The sequence below is a fragment of the Neovison vison genome, chromosome 1 (assembly GCF_020171115.1).
Source record: "Neovison vison isolate M4711 chromosome 1, ASM_NN_V1, whole genome shotgun sequence".
Taxonomy (NCBI): Eukaryota; Metazoa; Chordata; class Mammalia; order Carnivora; family Mustelidae; genus Neogale; species Neogale vison.
The window spans coordinates 89,274,774-89,293,073 of NC_058091.1; the positions used below are offsets into that span (position 1 = coordinate 89,274,774).

Here is an 18,300-nt window from a genome sequence, read left to right on the forward strand (position 1 = left end):
TTGTTAACTTGAATAAAAAGCCTGTAAGAGGAGCTGGGATTCATATATAGATTTTTGTGTGTCCAGAACCCTGGTTTTTTTTTTCCACTGCTTACTCCCTAGAAAGGTATCAAGTGTTATCTTTCTTACTACTAATAAGGTATGTATGAGGGAGTTCCTGGACATATGAAATGATGGTACTTAGGCAGACGGCATTAGGCCGTAAGTGGTTTCATTTAGCCAATCCCAGTGGAATTTTTAGCATGTGCCCTTTAACAACAAAGATTTCTGAAGGGGAGGGGCTGAGCTCAGAAGGAGATCATGTTAAGAAAATGGAAATGTGTTCAGCTGTGGAAGGAAAGGTCACCTGTCTGACCCTTGGCATTTGGTATCTAGGTGGGCTTGGTGCTCGCTTTCCCTGCTTTGCAGTGTCAGGATTTCTCTGGGATCAGCCTTGGCACTGGAGACCTTCACATTTTCCATCTGGTTACTATGGCACACATCATACAGATCTTACTTACCTCATGTACAGGTAACTCATTTTTTTCAGCTTCTTCAAGGGTGTACTTGAGTTTACCCTGTTTAAAAAAAAAAAAGAGGGTGGGACACCTGGGTGGTTCAGTCGGTTAAACATCTGCCTTTAGCTCAGGTTCCTGGGATCGAGTCCCACATTGGGCTCCTTGCTCAATGGGGAGCCTGCTTCTCCCTCTTCCTGCCACTCCCCTTACTTGTGAGCTCCCACATGCAAACACACACCCACTTGCTCTTTCTGACAAATAAATAAAATCTTTTTAAAAAAAAAAAAGGAAGAGGTGCCCAGACAAGGGGTGCCTGGGTGGCTCAGTGGGTTAGGCTGCTGCCTTCAGCTCAGGTCATGATCCCAGAGTCCTGGGATCGAGTCCCGCATCGGGTTCTCTGCTCAGCAGGGAGCCTGCTTCCCTCTCTCTCTCTCTGCCTGCCTCTCTGTCTATTTGTGATCTCTGTCTGTCAAATAAACAAATAAAATCTTTAAAAAAAAAAAAAAAAGAGGTGCCCAGACAAGGATAATGCATAAATTAGCATAAATTATAATTAGGCTTCTTTTTTCTGTTCATCCTCACATGGATCATTTTGAAACCAATTCTTTTCTCCTAGTAAAATCCCCTAGCAGTGTGAATGTTTCTACTTATTTATTATTTCTTAAGTTCAGTGATAGTCGAGTACCATAGAATGTGTATTTGGCTAATTTCCTCAAAGCCTGCTGGCTCCTTGTTATGATGGAGATTGACACAGTGCTCATACCTGGGAGCTAAATTTCTTTGTATTCCGTGTGAGTATTTTCAGATATGTGCAAATACAGGAATCTATTTGAGGACTTAAATGATGTCATTAATCCATAAGCAAGGGCGCCTGGGTGGCTCAGTGGGTTAAGCCGCTGCCTTCGGCTCAGGTCATGATCTCAGGGTCCTGGGATCGAGTCCCGCATCGGGCTCTCTGCTCAGCAGGGAGCCTGCTTCCTCCTCTCTCTCTCTCTGCCTGCCTCTCTGCCTACTTGTGATCTCTCTCTGTCAAATAAATAAATAAAAAATCTTTAAAAAAAAAAATCCATAAGCAAATATGGGTTGCTAATATTTTCATATCTTTCAGAAGAGGATGGCATGGATCAAGAAAATCCTGCTGGGGAAGAAGAATTAGCAGTTCTTGCTTTGTATAAAACACTTCAGCAGCATACAGGAAGGTGAGGTCATAATCTTTACATCATCACAGTTCCCCAAATATTAGTGGCTGATAGCATTAGAAAGGAATTCCTCTGTTGGAAAGAGACATTGCTGCCTGTTGACATGTGTAAAAAAGAAAATGAGGGATGACATTTTAATATGCTAACATGATTGGAAATCTCTGAGAAACAAGTAATATATAGAGCTTCCCACATGTATTTGGTCATGGAACCTTTGCTCACAGGATCTGGCACAGACTAGTGAAAATATGGAACTTACTTTGAAAAGTATTTTTCTAAAATATATGTTGTCGGGGCGCCTGGGTGGCTCAGTGGGTTAAGCTTCTGCCTTCGGCTCAGGTCATGGTCTCAGGGTCCTGGGATCGAGCCCGGCATCGGGCTCTCTGCTCAGTAGGAAGTCTGCTTCCCCCTCTCTCTGCCTGCCTCTCTGCCTACTTGTGATCTCTGTCTGTCAAATAAATAAATAAAATCTTAAAAAAATAAAATAAAATATATGTTGTCTCACTAGGAGTTTTTAAATGCAAGTTAAGTCAGCATAATATATTTTTAAGGTAATATCCAGGACTGGCTGGAGTGCAGGGGAATTATTAGAATTCCACATATTGTTGGAGTCATTTGGATTTGTTACGGCAGTTTCACTTAGCTTTCTAACAGTGTGTGTCAAAAACCATAATTTTATTCTTTAAATTTTATTCTTTTTCCCATTTCTGAGAATGCACTCTAATAAAATAATTCAACATACAGAAAAACCTATCGCCATAAAGATATACACTGTGACAAAGAATTTAAAGCAGTCACAGTGTTTGCTTATAGGGGAATAATTTTCTGAATATTATGATTGATGTATTCTGGAATATTACAGTTCTGATAAAAAGTTATGTTTTATGATGTTCTGAAAAAGAATTTTATATTTCATATGTTTCTACTATAACTACATAAGACATAGATGAGTGTGAAAATAAAAATAGCTAGAGTAATGGTGCTGGTAAGTTTCTAGAATAGTGTTTTGTTTTTTTTCAAACTTTACATAGTTATACTTTTTTATATTTTAATAACAGCATTCTGTATTTAATAACAGCGTAATAATGGCTATAGCACCATTTATACCTGACATCCCATAATGGGGCTGCCCCACTCCTTTTAAGCCTCTGCCACTGATTCCAAATAGCAGTTTTCCCCGTTTTCATGATGTGCTATAACTAGAATGACCTTTCCTCACAGATTTCCCAATTACCATTTTTCTCTTTTTAGTGCCTTGAAAGAAACACCATCTGGCTGGCATCTGTGGAGGAATGTCAGGAATGGAATCATGCCTTTCCTGAAGTGTTCTGCTTTGTTTTTTCACTACTTAAATGGAGTTCCTTCCCCACCTGAAATTCAAGGTAATTTCTAATTTCTTTCAAAATGTAGGAAATGTATGTAGTCTTTTACTCTAGCAGTATATAATTAAAGTTACTTACAAAAATGAAAGCTTAGGGGGCACCTGGGTGGCTCAGTCGGTCAAGCATCCAACTTTTCATTTTGACTCAGGTCATTATCTCGGTGTCATGAGATCAAACCCTGTGTGGGCTTCATGCTGGTTATGGAGCCTGCTTAAGATTCTCCCTCTCTCTGTCTGTCCTCTCCCCCCAACTTGGGTGCCCTCTCGCTCTCTCTCAAAAAAAAAAAAAAAAAAAGAAGGAAAGAAAACATAGAACGTAGCTAATTGACTGTTGTGAGGTACACAATTATAGAATAAAAATGCATATATATGTATATATGACTGATTTTATTTAGCTCTCATGAATGTATTGTTTTTATGTACAAAAACATACTAGTTTTTCTTCAGAGTTAGAGTGTTCAATTATATGTTATTCATCAACTGGGTTCTTCAGGTAATAAAAAGGGAAAACTCGTAATGTCAGGTGTTTGTTAACTTGAAATGTTTTGAAATGTGTGGCGTTAATGTTCAGAATACCTGTAATTGCACATATATTATTTTAATTTAGAAATTCATTTGCTGTTTTACAGTTATTTTCTATGTACTATTTTGATTCATCTCATAAAATTGTAGCATCAAGACAGACTTAAAGTTTACTTTGTCTCTGTACCTCATAGTGTCTGGTACAGGGCAAGGGGTGCCCACCAGTGAGATTGTCCTCTTAAAGTATGTTGACTAGCACCTTCGTTCAGCTAACAGTGTAGACTTCCTAATCATTTGCAGTGATGATTAAGGGTAGTGCTTAAATCCATCTCCTATGATAAAATCATTTTCTGTTTCTGTGCTGCTTTATACTTTTCTATAGCATTCATACTTTTTATTATCATCTATTTGTTCACACATAACTCGAATGAAGTAGACTGGTCTGGTACATAATTTTTCAAATGGTTACATTGAGACACCAAGAAATCGTGACCAGTTTGGTGTGGGAGCTGCGTGGTTCTGTTCTCAGTTCTCCCATTTTCTACGGACCCCTTCCATATGCCCCTTGTGAACTTCCTATGAGTTATGTATCTAGTAAATCCACACTCTTTCATCATGCTTTTAAGTTCTGCTAGTGCTTACTGTCCTGCAGGATGCACTCTCAGTTGTTACATGCACCACTCTTCTCTGCCCCGTTTGCAGTTTCTGGAACAAGCCATTTTGAGCATTTGTGTAACTACCTTTCCCTGCCAAACAACCTCATTTGCCTTTTTCAAGAAAATAATGAGATAACAAAATTACTGATTGAAAGGTAAGGATTATATGCTTTTCTTCCCTTATGTTGAATAGTTCTGTGGAAACAAACTTAGGTTTTTTCACATATTACAGAATTCTCAGGTAGGGAGCCTGGCAGAATTCAATCTGTATAATTCATCCTGTAAGGATTAGGCCTTCTAGTTAAGGTAGTTAAGAATCTACCTTTGTGGAAAGGTTTTTGCCAAGCTAGAATAGCATAAGCAAATTTGCTCAGAAGGAGGATAGTGATAGGAATGTTTATTTCCTCATATTAACTTACTTGTTAAGGATTCTGTTACATAAATTTTTGGAACTGAAAAACCTTGAGTGTTATCTAGTCCAATGCCCTCACTTTATATTTGAGAAAATTGAAGTCTAGAGAAAGTTGTTTGTCAGTCATGTCAAGTTAGTGAGTTAAGATTAGAATTTGGCTGTTTCACCCACCGAATGGGGGGTTGCAAATCATGTATCTGGTAAGGGATCAGTATTCAGAATGAATGAGTATATGGCCAGAATTCTTACATCTCAACCAAAAAAGCAACCTCCCATTTAAAAAGGAGCAAAGGACTTCTCCAAAGAAGATAGAGGCCAATAAGCACATGAAAACATGCTCACATCCCTAGACGTTAAGAAAACACAAATAAGGGCCACAGTGAGGTACTACTTCACACTTATTAGGATGGTTGTAATAAAAGACAGACAATAATAACACATGCTTTTTAGAAATGAAAGAAATTGAAGTCCTTGTGCATTGCTCATAGGAATAGAAAATAGGGCAGTTGCTCTGGAAAATAGTACGGCATTTCCTCAAAAAGTTAAACATAGAATTATCGTATGATGCAGTAGTTCACCTTCCTGGTATATATTGCAAAAGATTCGAAATCAGGGACTAGATAGATAGTTGTACAACTGTGTTCATAGCAGCATTAGTCATAATAGCCAAAAGGTAGAGCAACCTGTGTAACAAATGAGTAGATAAACAATATATAGTATATACATATACTATATGACATACTCTTTTGGCTTCAAAGAAGAAGGAAATTCTGGTCCCTGCTACAATAGGGATGAAGCTAGAAAACATGCTGAGTAGAAGCCAGTCACAAAAGAATGAATATTATATGTTTCTATTTACCTGAGGTATCTTCGGTAGTCAAATTCATAGAGACAGAAAACAGTGATTGTCAGAGGCCAGAGGGAAGGAGGAAGGGGTTAGTGTTTAACGAGTACAGAATTTCATTTGGGAATGTTGAAAAAGTTGTGGAGATGGATGCTAGGGATGGTTGCCCAACTGTGTGAATGTACTTAATGCCACAGAACTATATGCTTTAAAATGGTTAAAATAGTAAGCTTCATGTTATGTATTTTTTGCCACAATTTTAAAAAAATATTTTATAATGACTATTCTAGCTCCAAATAATAAGAGCTTGTCATTAATTCATACTGCATTTTTCAGAATGCCCAAATTATTGGGATAATAGTGTATGCTTTTAGGAAATCACAGGTCATATTCTTCTGAATTTAAAAATTACAGCAAAATATGTCTTCCTCCTTTTGATGTGGGTGAATATATTAAGCCAAGAAGATTTGTTTTTTTCTTACTGGATAGAGAAATAGGAAAAAATTCTATTCTCTTAACCAAAAGTTAAATTTTGGTTTTCTTTTTCCCATTCACATTGAAGTTGGTGCCATAACATTGAAGTGAAGAGATATCTAGAAGGTGAAAGAGATGCCATAAGGTAAGTTAAAGATTATCAGAAATTTGGTTGGGCAGGAAGTAGGGAAGAAGCAGGATGTAAGTATGCCTTTCCTTTAAAATTGACCTCCCAGGCATTCAGTGATTCTGAGAGGAAGAACATCTTGCCTTCATACTTTTTTCTTAGTCTAACAATGAGAGTTTCTAAAGAATAAGAATTATGAATCTAAGTATAGTGCATTATTCTTGGCAGAGGAAAAAAAATAACAAAATTACTGTATTTTGAAGTGTTTGCTTTTTTAAAAATATAGGTCCTTTTTCAGATTTTTTTCTTAGCTGTTTTTTTTCTGTTTATTGTGGAAAATTTTAAACTGTCCAAAAGTGTGAAGGGTTGTATGATAAGGTTCCACATTCCTATCACTCAGTTTCAGTAATTATCAAATCATGACCTTTTTTTTTTTCCCCATTCTTTTTGACGTTAGCTCTATTCTGATTCCATAGGAAAGTGTGCTGTCGTGGTGATAACAGATGTATTTCATCTGTTAATCGCTCCTTGGTTCTACCAAATACATCTCTCATAAAACTCAGAAGGCTAGAGGAAATGATCTGTTCTGTTTCTTTGATTTTTTTTTTTTAAAGATTTTATTTATTTATTTGACAGAAAGATCACAAGTAGACAGAGCAACAGGCAGAGAGAGGAGGGGAAGCAGACTCCCCGCTGAGCAGAGAGCCCTATGTGGGACTCAATCCCAAGACCCTGAGATCATGACTTGAGCCGAAGGCAGAGACTTAACCCACTGAGCCACCCAGGCACTCTTATTTCTTTGATTTTATACACATCCTGTCCCAAATCTAGAAATGATAGCACCCTAATTTTATTAAGTTGAGCCACATGAAATTCCAGTTAATTTAAGTCAAAAATAGTTAAGTATCACCAGTGTCCTATGGTTCAACTCTGCAGTCAGAAAACTCATGTGGAACAGTAGTTCTCTACTTAACATCTCCATCAGGTTTTTAAAAATACTCAGGCCTAAGGGTGCCTGACTGGCTCAGTGACTCTTATTCTTGGGGTTGTGAGTTTGGGTCCCTCATTGGGTATAGAGATTACTTTAAAGAAATCTTGGGAAAAAAAAAAAAATACCTAGGCCTTACCTACCAAATCTGATTTCTCTAACATTGGTATATGTGTCTCCCCAAGTTCCCCCCATGTGACTCTGCTATAAGATCTGCTGTCTGAGGGACACCTGGGTGGCTCAGTCAATTAAGTGTCCCACTCTTGATTTCGGCTCAGGTCATGATCTCAGTGTTGTAAGAGCAAGCCCTCATGTTGGGTTCACATACTAGGCATGGAGCCTGTTTAGGATTCTCTCTCTCTCTCTCTCTTTTTCCTTAAAACGATCTGCTGTCTCAGTCACTCCCCCTTGGCTGTGCGTCTTGCCTCAGGGAAAGAAGGGGCAGGCCATGTTACAGAGCCTGTGTTGGGCGTATGTGAACACTGAGAAGAGATCCTCACATACAGTTAAATTTGGAACTACATATTATATGAATTAACTTGTCACAGAATCATCATGGCCTGGTGTCTCGAATTTAAAGAAAATCTATTTGTTCTTCTACTGCCTTCTCTTCTCCCCACTCATTTCACCCTTAGTAAGTGTATCTTCTCTGTCTTACCCTGAGTTTTATGGTTGGACTCTCCATTACTGTGCTGTTTTTCCATAGAAGCCCAGGGAGGAATCTCCCCTTCTTCCCAGAGCAACCAGATTTTCACTTAAATGGGGCAGGTACTATATACTGTCTACTGTCTTTATTATGTATTCTGGGCTCTTCAAGTAAAAATGTAAACAGTAGGGTCCTGTGTTATTTAAGAGTGCCTTTTTAGAAGTCCCTGGATGACTCAGTGGGAGAACATGGGACTCTTGATCTTGGGGTTGTGAGTTCAACCCCCATGTTGGGCATAGAGCTTTCCTAAAAATTTTTAAAATACTAATAATAAAGATACTGCATCTTTTTTTAAAAAGAGTGTCTTTTGAATCTTTTATTGTGGCTTTTCTTACCACTGTGATAATACCCAGTCACTCAGATTGAGTCTTCCTTTATTTGTTTCAACTAAGAGTTACTTGTCATTGTTGTACTATGACTTCTGACTGGTTTTATATGTGGCTTTTTGTGTATTCGTTTTGTTTTGTTTTAGCTATCCAAGAGAATCCAACAAATTAATAGACCTTCCAGAGGATTACAGCAGCCTCATTAATCAAGCATCTAATTTCTCGTAAGTTCTGATATTTAAGTGTTGAGCATTTCTTACTACTGGAAGAAATTGTTCTCTACAGATTTGAGGGGATTTTGTTGTTGTTCCATTTTGTTTGGGTCGGGGAATTAGAATGTGGTAGTGTTTTTCAATACCCATCTTGTAACAACAGCACCATTCCAGAACGCTTCAGAATAAGGTATGAGAAACGCTGATGGGTGACAGATTGGATTCATTACAGGTTATCTAAATAACTGTTTGCACTTTAAAGTAATAACAGCCCTTAGTAGTATTTGTAAACGTTTGATGCAGAAACTGCATAATAATAATGGGTAGTGTAAAAACCGGAACAATACCGAGGCAATTGACGCTGCCTTGTGTACCTTTTCTCTACGCTTCTAGTGTTTGTCCTCCTCCTCCCCCTGCAGAGACTCCCTGTTCTACGCAGAGTATCAAGCTTCTGCTACATTTATATGTTAGCAACTAATGTTTGTATTCCCAAGCAGTATATTTTGCCTTTCTAAGCTTTAAAAATGGCACTCTGTTGTACATATTCTATAGTTTCTTGCACTCAGCACTGTTTGTCAGGGGTTTTTTTACTTTCAACATATATAACTATTAACTCATCAGTTTTCATCTTGTGTAGTATTTCTTCACAACAGAATTTACTGTTTTTTTTCTCTTACTGATTTTAATTTACCTCTTTTCAAAAAAAAAAAAAAAAATTACCTCTTTTCCAGTTGTTGAACGAATGTTTGCAGTACATGGTGCTTGTGTGAGATGTTCCTAATTCCAGAAGTAAATTTGTCTGGGCCGTAGGATAGAGGCATCTTCAGCTCTGCTTGATGTTGCAGAATTTGGTCCAGGGTGCCTTTACCACCATCAGCTCTTCAGCCACTCTTTTTTAGAGCAATGACTTGAGCTTTTTTTTGTCCCATGGAGGTGCCCCAAATCAGGTGGTGATAAGAGCAGAGCCCCCACTCTGTGCCTTGTGTGTGGAACTCTGTTGTGCTCCCAGAGCTACTGCTGTCAGACTGAACTGGAAGGGGAAGACGTGGGAGCCTGCACAGCTCACACCTACTCCTGTGGTTCTGGGGTGGGCATCTTCCTCAGGTAAGACCCTGACAGGAGCTGTTTGTTCACTTTGCATCTGCCATGGTATGTGCATGTTGAGGGATAGCACAAGAAACTACTGTGTTGCAGAGAATTTTGAGAACGCTGTTCTCCTTGTTTTACTCATTCAAGGAACATGGGAGCCTTGTCTCCTCACATCTGTTTGGCTCATGCTGTCTCTTTGCTGCTTCTTCCATTGTCATCCTTCCCACTTCCATGGCAATTCAGTTCGACTTTCTGTGTGCCTCATTCTAGTGTGAAACTTTAGTTGTCCTTGATTTCCTGCCCAGATCAGTCAAAATTACTTCTTTAGTTGTATCCTTATGGTTTGGAATCCATAAGATACCACTGGCTGATGTGTATACCGTTGACCCTTGAATAACATGGTTTGGAACTATATTCAAGTCTGCTCATACATAGACTTTTTTCAGTATATCAGTATAGTGCTGCAAGTGTATTTTCTCTTCCTTCTGAGTTTCTTAATAACATTTTTCTCTTGCTTTATTAAAAGAATACATAATACATAAAACATGCGAGACGTGTGTTCGTAAATTGTCTGTGTTATTGGTAAAGCTTTTAGTCAACAGTGAGCTATTGATAGTTAAGTTTCGGGAGAGTCAGAAGTTAAATGCAGATACTCAGCCGCATGGCGGCAGCGGCAGCATCTCTAACTGCCGTGTTCTAGGGTCAACTGTGATTATATTAGACAACAAACCACAAATACTGTGGCTACTGTGTACTGGACTTTGAGAACGCAGTAGTCAGCAAAACAGACCAAAATCTCTACCTTTGTGGAGCTCATTTTCTAGTGTGGGAGATGAAAAATAAGGCTGATAAGAATTTAGAAAGTGATACACTCAGAAGAGAAAAACTAAAGCAGAGAAAGGAATATGAAATGGCAGGTGGGGAGTTGGATTTTATTTAGGGAACCACGAAGGTGACCTTTGAATAAACACTGCAAGAAGTGGAGAGAACACTCTAGGGAGGGTACAGCAATTGTGAAAATTGCTCGGGAATGTGCCTGCTATGTTCAGGAAACAGCAGTGAGACTCGTGTCACTGGAATAGTGTGCACAAAGCGGGGAGTCCTGGGACTTGCTGTGTCCTGGTGACATCTCTGAGTGAGAAAACTTTGTTCAGGGTTTGAAGGAGAGAAGTGACAAGAGTTTGAGCTCACCTGAGGCATTAATTAGGTCTGTATCTTAGGTAGCTTTGTGCCCTGGAGCCGAGCCAAATTATTAATACCCCAAAAAGGTCAGGCAAACCTCTCAAAGGGATTGGGAGACACATTTTTAAATAGCCCTTAGGAGAAATCAAAAAGCAGTTTCTCTTATCTAGCATATTTCAAAATCGTTTCAGTCATGTATGGTGTAACTTTGTGTTTCAAATCAATCAGTGTTTTTGTACATTTTTTAAATGAACAATTTCTTCATAATAGTGGTTAAAATGTCAGTAACTATTTTATGTTTAGAAGTTAACTGTCAGAGCTTCTGGATAGCTCAGATGGTTCAGCCTCTGCCCTTGGTCAGGTCATGATCTCCGTTTCTGGGATCAAGCCCCACATCAGGCTCCCTGCTCAGTGGGAGTCTGCTTCTCTCTCTCTCTCCCTCTTCCCCTCCCCCTGCTTGTGCTGTCTCTCTCTCTCAAATGAATAAATCTTTAAAAAAAGATTTAAACAATCTTTAAAAAAAAAAAAAAAGCTAACTATCTCTCTCACACTTCATAATGTTTTTAAATGCTAGTATTACATGAGCCATTGGTTCGTAGTCCAAAATGTTCCTCACCCTCGCTATACTGATTTACAATGCAGTAATTATTGGTTACAGTACAATCATTTTAGTTATTTTAAAACTTGGGCAGATGTGTTGATACTTGAAGTGTCTTTGCTTGAATGTTTCTTCTAACACTGGTGTTTAGTTTTATGAGATTTCAGTCCATTAGGAACTGAATCCAAGCATCGGTTAATAATTGTAATGTGTAAATGGTCTCTCTACAGAGTGCGGGAATGTCAGGTGCTATTCTTAGCTGGCAAAACCAAAGGCTGTTTTTACTCTCCTCCTTACCTTGATGACTATGGGGAGACTGACCAGGGACTCAGGTAAGAGCCCATCCTAGGGGGCTGGGTTGGCTGACCTTAGGCCTCCAGAGCCGTCAGCACACAGTGAATGTGATCAGCCTGAGTGAGGCTAATAGTCTGGCAGCTATAGAGCTGTTTTGGCAGAGATGGATCTTCCAAGAAGGGCACCCTGTCTGCTTCATTGGGGATTTTCTTACCCAGCCCTCAGAATGTCATGAGTGGGGGCGCCTGGGTTGCTCAGTTGGTTGAGCATCTGACCGTGGCTCAGGTCATGATTTCAGGGTTCTGGAATCAAGCCCTGATCAGCAGAGAGTCTGCTTGTCCCTCTGCCTCTGCGCCTGTTTGTACTCTGTCTCTCTATCTTCTCTCAAATAAATAAAATGTATATTTTTTTAATGTCATGAAGACCATCAGGACAGATAAGGGAAAAGAAATGGAGGGAGTGCAATTTTTTCCATTTATCAGTCTAGGGAACCATTGAAATGGCCACATGGCATCGACAGCATCAGAACACTGCAGGGATAGCCTGTTGTGATTTGTGTTGCTTTGTATGAGGAGACCCAGTATTGTTCAGATGATGTAAAAGAGCAAATCTTAATTGGTAAGAGATGTGCTTGGGGCGCCCAACTGGCTCAGTCAGTGGAGCATGCAGCCCTTGATCTCAGGATCGTGAGTTCCAGCCCCATGCTGCGTGTGGTGCCTACTTTTAAAAAAGAGAGAGAGAGATGTGATACCTTTTAACTTAAGAGTCAGGGGACAAAGATACAGAACATATAGAGCAATACAACAGTATTTGAGGCTTAATCACTTCTACTCTGGTTGCTTCTATTATAGCATGAGAAAATGCTAACGGCAGTTCCCTCAAGCACTAGCAACTTCTTTTAGACCATCTTTTTGTCCAGAGGAGATGAAAATTTTAACCTAGGTAGAACCATCCAGCCTTGGGGAGCAGAAAATGAAGACCTGGAAACCAAGGCAAGATAAGTAGGGGCCTGCCCCATGAGCTCGGCCGCACGTTTACAGGCATATGCCACCTGGTAATGGCTCTCCCAATGCCCTGAGGAATGTGGGCTGTAGGAGGAAGAGCCCTGGTTAAGAGAGTAAGAGGATTGATGTGCTCTGATCAGGAGCAAAGGCCATCAGCATGAACTCACCAAAACCTTCTCTCTGGTTCAATTAGACCTGGAAGTCATTCACACTTGGCTGCTTTGCTTCTACTTTGTGGCTGAAACACTCTGGGGAGTGTTTTTTACCCTTGCAATTCTTGCATCCTCTCCCCTTCCTTCTCCCTTTTTTCTTACATTTTACCAACAAAGTGAACAGTGAATGGATAGTTCTAGCCTCTCCACACAGACCTTTCTACTCAACCCTACCCTCTCTTCCCTCACCCCAGCTTGAGTAAGTGTAGCTCGTGTACATTTTCCTCTTCTTTTCAGCACCTACTCGCAGCTGCTCCTAGCCAGCCTTCAGAGCTAATGTGTTAATAGCCACAGTCTCGTGCCGAACAGGAATTGTGCAAAGGATCTTAAACCAGTAACTTGTAACTGTTCCTAAATCAGGAAAGGTTGGGGTATAATAGATGAATAAACAGAATGCATCCTGAGTGACATGCATCTTCCTTCTAGACGGGGAAATCCTTTACATTTGTGCAAAGAGCGATTTAAGAAGATTCAGAAGCTTTGGCACCAGCACAGTATCACGGAGGAGATTGGACATGCACAGGAAGCAAATCAGACACTGGTTGGCATTGACTGGCAACATTTATAATTACTTCACCACCAAAAACATAAACTTGGATTTTTTGTAACCCAGTTGGCTTTTCAGGAAAGAGAATAGGAAATAAATTCTGCTGAATTTGGAAATAAATTCTCTATTTAAGCTTTTCTTCCCAGTTTTGTTTTCATAGTTTCTGGCTCCAGGGACTGATGAAAGTCATCTTCCATCAGTGGATTTTCTTGCACCGTTTGCTGTGCCCCTCAAACGTAACTGCTTGAGCTTTAGGACCCAGCGAGGAGCTTCTCTTCGCAGGTTGAGCACAGCCCTTTTTGGGCATCTGACTGTGTTTGACCGTTCCCAGTAGTCTGAGCCATGTTACGTTACTGATCACAAGGAACTCCAGGCCTGAAGCTGACTCAACAGCAGCAGGAGACAGTCTCTGTAATCTGTTGGGGTCACACTTCCTGGTCCCTTTCAGTGACTCTCAACACTGGGACTAGGTCGCTGTCCCCTCTGCTGACAGGACCCTACCTCTAAGAGCAAAGCAGTGGATTTTGAAAGCGGCTATCCCTCGTCTCCACTGGTTACGAGCGGGTTGGGGCACATGCACAGGAGGAGCCTGTGGGATGAAGGGGAGAGCCTGGTTGTTTCATATGCTGGGTGGTTTTCAGGGCTATAGAAGTTGGATTTTTATTTTTTTATTTTTATTTTATTTTATTTTATTTGCAAGACTTTTGGCTTTGAGAGAAAAACTCAATTTAAAGGGCTTTTTGAAAACTTAGAGTATCCTAATTTTTCAGACAGTATATTCCCATTTCTAAGTCTAAACTGAGAGCTCGTATGCATCTAGAATCAGTCAAACACTAGCAGAAAAAATGAGAACTCAGAGTTTTGAGGTTCCCCTACTCCTTCCAGCATTTCCTGGACTAGATGAATTGCTGTTTACCTGCTGGCTCACTTAGATATTCCTGGGACAGCCTGTGTGCCCAAGCTTTTTATTATTTTTAAACATTATTTTTCTTACTAAGAGGTGCCTTCCTAGAATGATAGCCGCTTAGTAAAATAACTTAACTCGTATACTGCACAGCCACTCTCGTTTGATATATATATGCTGAGAGCTTGAATACACACAGAGAGTGATGGCAGATTTAGTGGAGGAAGAAATTCTGAGCCTCTCTAATGTGGGACTGAGGGACAAATGAATAATAAAAGGCTCTTGGATTTTTTTTTTAACCAGTGCAAGTAACCCTTTCACTCAGTTTTTTTGAACTGCATCTAATAGTTCTGTTCCACTCAGCTTTGCGTACACTGCAATAAACCCAGGAGGAATGTCAGAAATCCAGACTTTGGGTCAGAATAAGTGGTGGGAATGAAGAATCCACATTCACTGCTGCTTTTTCAAGATAGTGTGTGACAGGAGAGCCCTCTTCTGAAAGGATGACCATAACCCTTCTTGCTTGGGACTGGCTCACCAGCTGAGAGGAGGACCAACAGGAAGAAAATCCAAATTAGAACCCAGCACTTTACCCCTTCTTCTGGCCTTTCTTCCATTCACAAGATCTGGGGCTGTGGATGGCATAGTGATTTTAATGTTTATTTTGGCATTTGTCACATCCCCATCCCTTTAGCTTTTAAGCCCACCTTTTGGCCTTTCTCCATATGTTCATCAAGCTTAAATTTAAAATAGAACCAGGTTTCTCCCTCTATAAATGGATTATAAACCTTTCCACCAAATCATAGCAATACTCTGGCTTTCAGGAATGACTTCATAGAAGTCCTTGGTTAGCAGCGGGTGTCCCTGGATTTCATTTTCTGAAAATGTCGGGGAGTCTGAGAGATGATGAACTTATGTGAAGTAGCAACACACGTATGCCCTTTATTTTCTAGTGTGTGCATCATTAAGCTAATTGTCTTCCTTACCTAATGAATCATCTTAGTTTTTATGATTTGTTCCGCATGTATTATGTTTATTGTAGAAATGTTTATATAACATGCTTTCCATATCAGGGAAAATCATATCTGTTTAATAAATTGGCTATAACTTTAATATCTGTGGACAACTGTAAAATTTGGAATGTATCATATGTAAAAAGTTTAAAGATATCAAAATAAATGCTTTAGGTGTTGACATTACTTTGGATCTGCCTACATTTTCTTTCTGTTTTGTTTCACACATTTAAATGCCATGGAAATTCTCCCCATGTCACCTTGCTACAACTAAAGTGGGACGTCTGTATTAGCTTGAAAATTAAGATGCTTATATTATTAGTGTCAGTTATGGCCATTAGCCAGACAAACCATCTTGACCTTCCCAGAGATAGCTGGATCATCATTTCAGCTGATTAATCTCCGTATTCATTGGCTATGACAACTCATGACCTTTCTGAACCATTTTGAACCTCAAATCTCTGGGAAAACAGAGCACTCAAAGTCTCTCTCAGGAACAAGACTTGTCTCCAGGTTTATGCTCTTCTTTCTCTTTCTTCCCCTGGTAATCTCCGTGTCCTTGTAATTACACAGTCCCCAGACACTGATTATGAGAGACCCATGTAGGAACACATATATCCTTCATTTGCAGGAGAGTTACTACCTACAAGAGCTCTGCTGTGCTTTTCAAAATTGCCTTAAAGTGGAAGGTATAAACTAAGAAATCAAGGTTTCCATCCACTTTCCCTGTCTCCTGGCCTTTCATGCAGCTCCCAGCTTACTCCCTTCGCTGGTCCTAATGTTAGCATGGGCCCTGTGAAAATGTTGCTTGTTCTGTCTGTACTCTTTTTTTTTTCAAGCCAAGTTTATTAAGGTTTATTTTACACACAGTAAAATTCACCCTAATTTTTAATGGAAAGTTTTATGCATTTTAACAAATGCATACTTTGTTTAACAACCGCTACAATCAAATAGTACAGTTCTGTGTCCCCACGAAGCTCCCTCAAGCCCCTTTGTGGTCACCTTCTTGCCCCATCCTCACCCCAGCCAACCACTAACCTTTCTGTCCCTTTGTTTTGCCTCTTCCAGAATGGTCTATAAATACATACCATGTAGTCTTTTGAGCCTGGCTTCTCTCACTAAGAAGACTAATGCATTGGAGAATCATCCACATGATTTTCGTTGCTGAGCCGCATTCCGTTGTGCAGATGTTTATGCAGTTACCAGGTGTGAAGGATGTTTGGGTGGTTTTTGGTGATATGAAGAAAGTGAAAACATTAATGCACAGGTTTTTGTGTGGACCTACATTTCCATTCTCCTTGGGTAAATAACTGGTTGCCCCTAGTTAATAAAATTTTACTATTTTATATTTTATAAACTATTTTATAGTTTATATATTTTATTATTTTAAAGTTGCCCCTTTATCTTAAGCGACTGTATACCATCTTTAACTTTGCTGTTCTCTAACTTTGCTGTTTATACTCATTCTCTTTTTGGGAGGACAAAGCGTACCATCGAAAGTTAAAGACTGTTGTTTCCTCCCTTCAAGCTAGTTTCCTGCCCACTGAAGACCAGGAAGGTATCCCCTCTCCCCCTTACTTACATACTGTCCCCACCCACCCCATCCCCAGCTACACTGTCTTCAGGAGCCCTGTTCTTACCCAGTAGTAGGTCAGAGGCCCTGTCTTGGTTCCCCCTTCCCCCACCTCAGCTCTTGGCTAAGCTGCAAACCTGCTGGCCTAGCATTACAGATGCTGGGACAAGGAGGGGCAGGGGGCCATGCAATGCAGAGCAAGCACTTAATCTTATTAACTTGTATTGAGGTTACTTGGGGTTTATTTGCTGGTGGCTCAGCTCTGCGCTGGACAGTGTTGCAAGAGGCTGTGGGTTCTCAAACTGAAAGCCGCGGATTCTAGGATACTTGTCTTCCTAAACGTTCAAAAATAAGTAACTAGTACTTAACTTCACCATGGGGTAAGTGTTTTAGAAGGCCTAAGGTGATGCCTTTATCTCTCATCCTACCCCAGGGCTAGCCCTGCCAGACTTAAAAACCTGGCTGAGTCCCTGGGGAAAAATGAATTTACACTGTCCCAGGAAAGACTGAGGTTAGACACAAGGAAGTCCTGGTACAGTCTTGCCAGCAGCTTCCTGAGAGGACCTGATAAATGCAGGTCGCCCTAAGTCTGCTCTTAACCAACCAGGAATATTCATTGTAAGGTCAGTTAACCCTTAGTCCTCCCAGCAGCTCTCCGATTTACATCTGCCCTATTACCTGGCCCAAGAGACTCACATTTCCTTGTTTGAGAAAATATGTTTTGACCAGTGCAGGAAAAAAGATGGTTTGGAATTTTTGCTTAAATCATTAAACTAAAATTCCACCTATTAAATGAATTCAGCTCTGGTCTAAACTAGCAAATGTCAAGATTATTTGGATAATCTTATAATCACTGTACTTACAGACAGGAAATGGTAAGAGGGAGAGAGGTAACACCAATCTTGTTGAAACATAGCTACCCTGTTGAAGCACTTCCTTTTAGGGTCAAGTGCAATTTGGCTTTGTTAACAAATACTAGCTAGAGTTGGGAATGCTGTGATAACATACTGTTGAATAGGCTAAGATAGGCATTAACACAAATGATTTTCACACAATGTAATTTTTAATGTCTATCATACAGCTGTTAACAGCATAGTTACACATGGGCCTAGAGCAGCACTTTCACGATGGTTCTTAGCACTCCTGAGGGGAAAGAGTTCCAGGCCCCTTGTCAGAGGTGGCTGACTCCCTCAGCATTTTCAATGTGGACCATTCTTTGGTCTCAAAGAGACTCAGAAGTCTAATTAAATTAAACCTGGGACCAAAGTCTGACAGTATCCAAATATCTTTGATCTGATCTTCTGCCCGGGAGAATTAGAGCCCCAGAACATACCCCAGGCAGCACCAGAAGTTTTTTTCTCCCCACTGAACACTTCAGAACAGTAACAGTAACAGTAAAGTCATTCTCTCCTTCCCCTAAAAGCTTCCTTTTTTTTTTTCTTTTCTGAGAGAAGTTAAAATTTCTCTTGCCATCCCTAGCTCAGGAAGATGGACTGTCTCAAGGAATCTTCTTTAATACAGAGGCATTCCAGAAATACTG

The 18,300-nt window shown here is 40.0% G+C and overlaps 1 protein-coding gene across 4 annotated transcripts in view; it reads left to right on the top strand.

Annotated features, from left to right (window-relative positions):
• UBR2 (ubiquitin protein ligase E3 component n-recognin 2) overlaps positions 1-15,373 on the top strand; it is a 126,478-nt gene extending 111,105 nt beyond the window's left edge. For 3 of the 4 annotated variants that reach the window (XM_044250942.1, XM_044250926.1, XM_044250917.1), the window contains exons 39-47: positions 376-511; positions 1,606-1,696; positions 2,948-3,078; positions 4,302-4,410; positions 6,074-6,130; positions 8,279-8,356; positions 9,278-9,448; positions 11,444-11,545; positions 13,150-15,373. In XM_044250942.1, the coding sequence (XP_044106877.1) occupies positions 376-511; positions 1,606-1,696; positions 2,948-3,078; positions 4,302-4,410; positions 6,074-6,130; positions 8,279-8,356; positions 9,278-9,448; positions 11,444-11,545; positions 13,150-13,291 (1,017 nt within the window). In that variant the 3' untranslated portion in view covers positions 13,292-15,373. The remainder of the gene's footprint in view (positions 1-375; positions 512-1,605; positions 1,697-2,947; positions 3,079-4,301; positions 4,411-6,073; positions 6,131-8,278; positions 8,357-9,277; positions 9,449-11,443; positions 11,546-13,149) is intronic. The other variant, XM_044250934.1, reaches the window with a different exon arrangement.
• The last annotated feature ends 2,927 nt before the right edge of the window (positions 15,374-18,300 follow it).